The 8,893-nt window shown below is 32.5% G+C and overlaps 1 protein-coding gene across 1 annotated transcript; it reads left to right on the forward strand.

The window, feature by feature from the left end:
* Positions 1 to 883: 883 nt before the first annotated feature.
* LOC114369224 lies at positions 884 to 2,797 on the forward strand. Its single transcript, XM_028326418.1, has one exon. It carries the CDS (start codon positions 1,559 to 1,561, stop codon positions 2,462 to 2,464), a length of 906 nt encoding a protein of 301 aa, XP_028182219.1. The 5' UTR covers positions 884 to 1,558; the 3' UTR covers positions 2,465 to 2,797.
* Positions 2,798 to 8,893: the final 6,096 nt, after the last annotated feature.

The following is an 8,893-nucleotide window of genomic DNA, read 5'->3' on the forward strand; positions in this document are numbered from 1 at the left end:
TTTAATAAACACTTTGGTAATAAGATGGAAATTAGGGTGTTCTCATATCATTAAATTAACTCTTAAATTTAAATTTTATAGATAAAGATATATATTTGAAATAAGAGACCACAGTGATCAATAAGATTTTTTTGATAAAAAATAATCATTAATATCTTAATGCCCAAAAAAGTTTAGGAATCCAATACCTTGACTCGTTAATGTGGCACTTTATTTTTAATTGTTATTTATATTTTATTTTTTCAATTTTTAAAAAAAATGAAAACAATATTTTAGTTTTTTAGATCCAATAGACTTAACTCAAACTAATCCATTACTTATCACTTAAGTTCATTTTTGAGTTTGACAAGAAAAATATACAAACTAAATTGACCCAAATCGTAATATTTTGATACGTTGGACAGTTGGAGTGATGGATTTAGTGAAATTAGATCTAAATATATACCCTTTATAGAAAAACTAATAAGTAAAATAGCAATATTTTAAAAATTTAAAAAAATTCAAATTTATGGTGCTGATAAAAAGTGACAAAGTTAAAATTTTTCCAGATTGGGAACAAAAATTCTTAATTTTTCCAGGATTATCTTTTTTAAAAAAATTATTATAGGAAAAAAAATACAGGTTGTCGTCGTGTGGTGTGATTATTGTGAGGTATGTAACGCATGGAAGCACATTTGTGAGAACGTGCTTGCGTTTTTACACGAGAGTGTGGGCTCCACTTCCGAGGAACCGCTTCTGAACCTTTCACTCCTTCCCTCCCTTTGAATACCTACATGCCAAATATAGCGAATTTACATTTATTGACTATTTAATTTTAATATAATATTTGTTACTCAGAATGAATGAAGCCACAATGAAGAGGCTCCTCTCTTGTTCGTTCATGTGTGCTTGTCAGGTAAAATCAACTACACACACCAACACCATAGGAGAAGAAAAAAAAAATGCTTTCTTTTTCACCCATAACTTTAATCAGTGTGGAGTAACCCTCACGAACCAGCCTTCCAAAAGTTCAACCCAGTTACCATTTTCTTCCACATTGTCCCATTCTTTTATGTGGCCTGTCACCATCTCATTTTACCTCTCTGCTACTTCTTAAACCATAATAGAGACATAGACGCTATATTATTATTGTTATTGTTTTTTTTTTCTTCAAAATTTTGAATTGTTTGTTTGAGATTTGTGGCATTGACAGTGAAACAAGTCGGCTTTTTGTCTGTTTCTCTGTGACCCCCTTTCACTCTCTACATTCCTCCAAATTTTGTCTTCAACTTGCACGCGCCTCTTCCACTCTTCTTCTTCTTCTTCTCTCAACTCAACAACAGATTGATAGATAGATAGATAGAGTCATGGGTTCCTATCTAAGACCCCATCTCTCCGATGCCTTGTACTGTTTCTCTGATCTATCAAGGTAACACTCTCTCTTAGCTCTCTGCAACTTCTGCCTTATCCTCAGAGAGAAACAAAAACATTCGTTGTCTACTACTTTTGTTCTGTCTCCTAAAAAGGTCGGAAATTTAGTTGAGTTTTGAGGTTGGTGTTTCGGAGAAGAAGAAAAAAAATGAAGGACTTTCCTTCATGCTTTGGTGAAAATGCAGTTCAGGTTGCAGATTCTTCATCTTCAAGTTCGAGCAAAACTGCACAGAATCTGGTTATCTGCGTTTACCAATGCCGGATATGGGGTAAGTGCTGCTTCATAACCATCACATGGACTAAGAGCTTGATGGGGCAAGGGCTTAGCGTAGGGATCGATGATTATTCTTCAAATCAGTGTCTGTGTAAGGTGGATATCAAACCCTGGGTGTTCTCCAAGAGGAGGGGTTGTAAGAGCCTTGAGGCTTATTCTTGTAAGATTGATGTGTATTGGGACCTTTCCAATGCTAGATTTGGTGTTGGTCCTGAACCCTTGGAGGGGTTTTATGTAGGAGTAGTTGTAGATCGCCAAATGGTTCTCCTTCTTGGAGATTTGAGGAAAGAGGCTTTCAAGAAATCCAGTGCTATTCCATTACCATCCAATGCTGTTTTTGTTGCCAAAAAAGAACATGTCTTTGGCAAGAAAATGTTTGGTAACAAGGCTGTGTTTTGTGACAATGGTCAGATTCATGATCTTGTCATAGAATGTGACACCTCTGGGGTGTCTGATCCGTGCCTTATAATTCGAATCGATAGCAAAACCGTGATGCAGGTGAAGCGGCTCAAGTGGAAGTTTAGGGGGAACCACACCATCTTGGTGGATGGTCTTGCAGTGGAAGTTTTCTGGGATGTCTATAATTGGCTCTTTGGTGGAACATCGCTTGGAAATGCTGTCTTTATGTTCAGAACATGTATCTCTGCGGAAAAATTTTGGGCTGGTGAACCCCTTTCTGATGCAAATGTGGTGCAGTGGTCCTTCTCTCAGAGGTTTTCTGAGACCAAGTCGCAAGGTGTTGGCTTCTCACATATTTTATATGCGTGGAAGAACGACTAGAAGTTGTGGAAATCCACCATACTAACAGAACTTTTAGTGAGTTGTGATTTTATCAAGGATGTGATTGTTTTAGTACACTTGATTAAAAGATGAGTTGAGTACTTTTGTTTGTATCGCTTCCACCCTTAAAATTCATACCCTCAATATATCTGTGCATTTGAACAGATCGTGGACATTTTTTTCTCTCCAATTGGCTGTATATTTATCTTCAAGTGTTAATTTTATGATATCCATATTGCAAAAAAAGTAGTCTACAGTTTGTTCTGTGATATTCAAGTACATATTCTCTGAATTCTTTTATCAGTAATGTATACCTGCTATTCCCCTGTTTCAGACTTTCAGGTTGTCATATTTTTTTTTTTATCTTTTTGCATTGAGAATTCATCATAACCAATATGTGAGGCAGGAAGTGCAAACTAGTAATGTCCATTAACTAAGAAGATACAATAACAATTCTTAACCAAAAGTGTGATTGTAGTAGCCAGGGCCCAGGGGGAGTTGACTGCTGAGGCTGAAGAGGAAGGTAGCATGCGAGAGAAAAAGAGATCAATGAATTAGAATGAGTGTTGATTTGCTTTCCTTCTTGTATTGTAATCCACAGAGCTTTTACTAATTATAGTGAGACTATTATCAGGCTATGGAATTAATCTTTCCTTAATCCTTATTAGAATCTCCTACTCTGATGAATGAGTATGAGATTCTGGCCAGTTATCTTTGTATATGTTTATTTATTTTCATGCTGAGAGACCAGGTATCATTCTGGTTACCATATGAAGATGAATCATGGATTGTGACTGATGTCTTTACTCAAATTATTTGTAAATTAACCCAAGGACATATTGCCAGCTAATTTTCTCCCCTATATTATGCTCTGATGTTCTATGATTTTACCTGCAGACCTCTTATTCTCTTTCACAGCCAAATCCAGGAATCTGTGTTTTTAATCCTGCACCATGCCTGCTGTATGTATGATTCTGCCATACAAATAGCACAACAGGAACAATTTTATAGTTACAAGCAGTTATGATTTCTTGTAAGACACAGCTGCTATTTCAGATGCCTATCTCATATGTAAGAAATATTCCACGATCCCAACAATAGAAAACTGTACCACTGTCATTTATTTATACCTTGTCATTTCTTTATTACTATATAATAGCACTATGATAGTAATATGTTATAATATCCTTCTTACAGCTCAGATGCTTCCCTCTAATCCTCTATATTCCATAAAATAACTTTTCAGCAGTATTGATCATCCAACATGATTGTAGCTGCTCATATGGGAAGAACATTTTTCTTGAATGCTTGGTTGAACTTTTCTTTATTGTGTAAAGGTAAGGAGGAAATGTATGTATAGATGATGTGTAAGAGAAGCTGCTCACTTCTTCCCAATTCATAGTTTGCCTATGCTGTTTTTCTTCCTTTGACTGCTTTTGATAGATCATGGTGTTGTCATTTTGAAGATTGTATATGGCCTTTAATGGAAGAAGTAAATCTCTGTCAATGTTATCATATATGACAATGTTTCCTTTCTTATCCTTTTGAATTTTGCTTCATTGTTCTATATTCAGTTATTGATAATTTGTGGCATGAAATAATTTAAAGGAGGGGAAGTGATAGAGGATGTATATGATCACGGATGATTTGAAATCTGCAAAAGGTCATGGACTCCTTGTATGTAGATTTGAAGAATTCTGATTTTGGTGTAAAAGTAGCTTATATTTGATGACACCAAGTATTTTTACTGTTTTTTTTACTGAATTTGCTCTGTTTTTTACTCTTTAATTTTCTAAGTGAACTACCACTGATCTTAGCTGTGGATCCGGCTGCAAGAGTGTAAGGTAATAAAGATGGAGCAATATGGTAACGTCTACCTTACATTAGTCTGAAGAAAAAATCGGTTACTGTGGTATACTGCCTTTGGAAATTTGTCACATGTTCTGAAATGTGAAAATGTAAAATAGTTTTCGGTAATTAATACCATATATATCTTTGCTACCTTGAGCCAGTGCCAATATGCAGTATTTTTTTATCAGCAAAAGGATTCTATTTACTAGAAAATCTGCAATGGTCACCAATGAGTATTAATGACTTTCAAATTTGGTAAGATGTTAACAACGCTGTTTGTTTCCCAACGGACCCCGAAAGTTAAGTGTTTCTTTAGATGTGACAGTAAGAAAAATGTGCTAAATGAAATGAATGATTTGGTGGAACTTGTTTGTCAATTAGTCAAGTTATACAAAAGAGGTCCTTGAGTGATTTTATATTATCAATTTAGTATCTTAGTGGTTGTTGGGTCCCTAAATGCGAAAGAGTTAATTTTGACCTCAAGAAAATAAACAAGTTCCCAAGTCCTCGCTCACCAAATCTTAGTGTTATGAAAGCACTTATGCATATTGCTGATAATACATGACCTAACATAGTATTTTCTATAACTTTATTAATAAAATATGGTTCTTTGCGAAGCTAACGATATTGAGATGAAAATGAGAACATTCTTTGATATTCCATCAATAGATTCGCAGTTGTGAGGTTCAATTAGTTACACAATTGAAAGATACCTATAGAGTCTTGTAAAGTTTTGTTTTTTTAAACGAGATTATTGAACTCAATTAATTAAGATTCAATATAACCTTCGGATATTGAAGGTCTAAGACTAAAGGTATACTTATCCACATAAAGCAAGATCTCGATTAAGTTATTCTCATTTTACATATGGAAATGCAAGTATACAGATTACATCGACAATGATTTATAATGATTTATAGTGTGACAATTATCTTACTTTTCAATGTATTTCAACATGATTGAGTCAAAACCATGGATTGAGGTTCAACTGAGTTATTTATTTTAATTTTATGTGAGCCAACCTATTAACCCGTCTTAACTTTTAGACAAGCTAACACAGTTTGGGACTTTGGGCTAAGACTAGTTCAGATCTTTAGGTAAACGAATTCTACTCTTGTATAATGGTTTGAGAAAATTTTGTCATTCCACTCACATTGCTAATCACTTCTCCATCCAAATAGTTCCCGAAGCTAACAAACAAAACAAAATTAAAGATACATGAACACGTGTACACTACATTTTGTAAAAGTTTCCCATGTAAACGAACATTTTTCCAATAGGAGCCGAATGTTGCTTCTACATTTACTGCATGATAATGAGAATGTTTATTTGAAGCCCTCAAACGACAGTCCATAATCATGTACCCCTATATAAACTTCTACACATTCTTACAAGTTTTCCTGATTAAAATAAAATAATTTTCCTTTCTTCTATTTTATCTCTTTCTTCCTTTTTTTATTATTACAAAAAATATAAATAAAAATATAATTTCTCTCTTTTTTCAACGATCGGATGGTACAAGAAAAAAGAAACTGACATGAGTAACTTTTTTTTATAATTGGCACGTAAAAGGGTGCATTTTTATTTATTTTTTTATATTTTCCACCTAACAGAAACCATCACTTTTTGAAAAAGAAAGAAAAAGTTAAACATAGATGATAAACTATAAAGAGTAAGGAATCAGTGTATGTCCGATAAAAGGTTAAACTAATGAGTACATTAACATTTTGAGAAAAATATCTTACAATTTAAAACTTATACTTGTAGTTAAATTGATTTTATTTTTTTTTTACAAATATCACCTTTGAAAGTAATCTTGTTTAAGACATATTTAAATATCAAATGTGATAATTTCTTTTAAAAAATATATTTAAACCTTATTTGTCACGTTATATTGGACTCAACTCCCGTTGATATTGTTGTTAAAATTTTAAAGAATAAAATTTCAATTCATTCTATTCGTAAATCTTTGTGAATGTCTAATTAGAAAGAAGATTACAATTATAAACTTCAAACATAAAAATACTACAATAAAGAGAGCTGTTAGAACAATTTAACCTACTCAAACAGTTACGTAAATGGTAATTTTAAGTCAAAAAGGAAGACCGTGCACCCAACACAAACAGCGTCTGGCCTCGGTCCATGCCGCCACGAAAGCTGCATCCTGCAACTCGTACGTCAACACACTCGACATACCTAAAATTTTGCAGGCTTTCTCGTTTGAATCTTAATACTAGTACTTTTTCATAAATTGTACGGACATTTCCGACAAAATGTTACTTGTTATTTGGCTTATTACATGGTATATTGCAAATAGAGTTCCTCGAGGAAATGGCGGATGTAAATTCCATGCCAACTACCAAATTCTGAGGTGCTTCAAGTTTACATGATGCCGTTATCCTTCAGTCATAATTGAAAACGAGGCATCGGAATTGAATAAAATTTGTGGCATGGCGTAACGAATATTTTATGACGTGGATAACAGAGTCAACATGCTTACGTGCCACTAAAGGCTATATGTATTTTATTATTATAAGAGAAGTGTCTGAATTTTAGCTTGTTCATCCCATACCCATCTGCTAAATTAATTTGTGTTGGGGATGTTGTCACGGAAGTCCGTGATCGGCGGATAAATTAAGAAAAGCCGCGTTCAATTCCTTTCCATAATTTAACGGATCAATCAATCACCATGCATGTCCTTAGCAGCATTTCCCAGTGAAGTTCATGAGATGATAGGATAAACCTAAGCCATCATTATTCAAAATATTCAATTGCCTTCTTATTAAACTCCTTTAACCAGTCTCGCCTTCCTATCAGGAGTGATTGTTGGAACATTACTATATTTGAGTAGGCTGTTAGTTTCTTACTAAACTTTTCGTGGTAAACTAATTGTGAAATTAAACCTTTATCGCTTCAAATTAACAACCTTAATTAATTTGTTAAAATATGTATATTTGTTCATCTATAACTATTATATTATAAAGGAAATAATCTCATTTCATTTTTCTAATGAACATTTTTACTCCCAAAAATTATAAACTTCCTATTTTAGTTACATCTTTTCAGTTTTATTTTAACTTTCAATTTCAATTACATCTTTTAAAATAAGTCATATCAATTACATGAACATTTAATATTTTCAATCCGAACACTTGCCTGTTTTTGCCCTAGTAAACATAATGAAAGTACAAAATACTATTTAACTTGATAAACAAAAATTATATATGAGCAAAATATATTATATGAGGCTCTTCTATATACAATTATAATTCTATAACTTCCAGTTGCTTTTCATATGAAATAGGGAATATTTTGTTGGCTATACAATATTATTATTCTGTATTTTTAAAAGAAGTTCTTTAACAAGTGTTCCTAAAAATGATTTAAAATCGTATGAAAAATAACAATGATATTAAAGTTTTATACAAATCGTGCGTTTGCTTTCGGTGAAGAAAAACACGAATATTTATATTCTAAACTACCAAAAGGATGATTAGAATCTTAGCGAGAATAGTCTCACAAAATAAATAAATAAAATATACACCAACCTAGAAAAGATATGCTTCCTCCATCTCATTTTATTTGTCACTTTTAGAATATTTTATTTCAAATTATTTATTACTTTTAAATATTAATAAAACATTAATTATTATTATTTTTCTAAAAATCTTCAATAAATAAATACCTTAATAGATAGTATATAGTTACAACTAAACTATGTCATTAATAAGGATATTTTAATTAAATAAAATCATTTTAAATTGATATAATTAATTATTTTCAATCTTTATATTAATTACATTAAACAATTAAAAAGAGGAAGCAGATACAGTTTAATTTTATATTAAAAAAAACAGCATATTTGGTATTGTATCTTTCCATAATCTTAATTAGATTTAAATCCTGTAATATATGTACTAAAAAATACAAATGAGCTGGCGTCCGATCATATGTTAGTGGAGAGCTTTCTCCTAGAACAGAAATCCAGGTGGCCTACAGCTGTATAATGATGCTTGAGCAAAATTACGAGAAAGCCCTCACCTTCCATTTCATTTATGCCTCACATGTGCGCCGCTAATGTAATCCAGCTCAACACCAACCTACATCTCCTCTCCTGCACCCGCACACAGCAACCAAATCCTCTCCCTCCTCAAACATTACTTCTATTATAGTATTCTTTTTAACTAAAAAGCTTTAAAAAGTGCAAATCATTCATCATTATGTGTAAATATAAAATATTACTATTTAATTAAATGATCAGGAATTTAATTATTCTTTAAATAAAATATTGAGTTGAAATCTTTGAAATGAAGAAAGCTGGTACCCAAAGAATTTTAGCCTAATTGAAGTTATACATTGACTTGACCCAAATTACTGGTACCTCAACTAATTCCTGAATGGCAACGCAAAGGTAATAAAAAAGTAAATAAATTTTAAATTGATTGTCTTTTAACCATCTCCAACGGTCACTGACTGAGTGACTCACGACACAGTGCAAGGACCGTAAAATCTCGTACTCTCATACGTTGTCACTATTTACTAAGGTCATTTGTGTGGTTCCCTTCAAATAAAGAGGTT

Source organism: Glycine soja, chromosome 10, assembly GCF_004193775.1.
Source record: "Glycine soja cultivar W05 chromosome 10, ASM419377v2, whole genome shotgun sequence".
Classification (NCBI taxonomy): Eukaryota; Viridiplantae; Streptophyta; class Magnoliopsida; order Fabales; family Fabaceae; genus Glycine; species Glycine soja.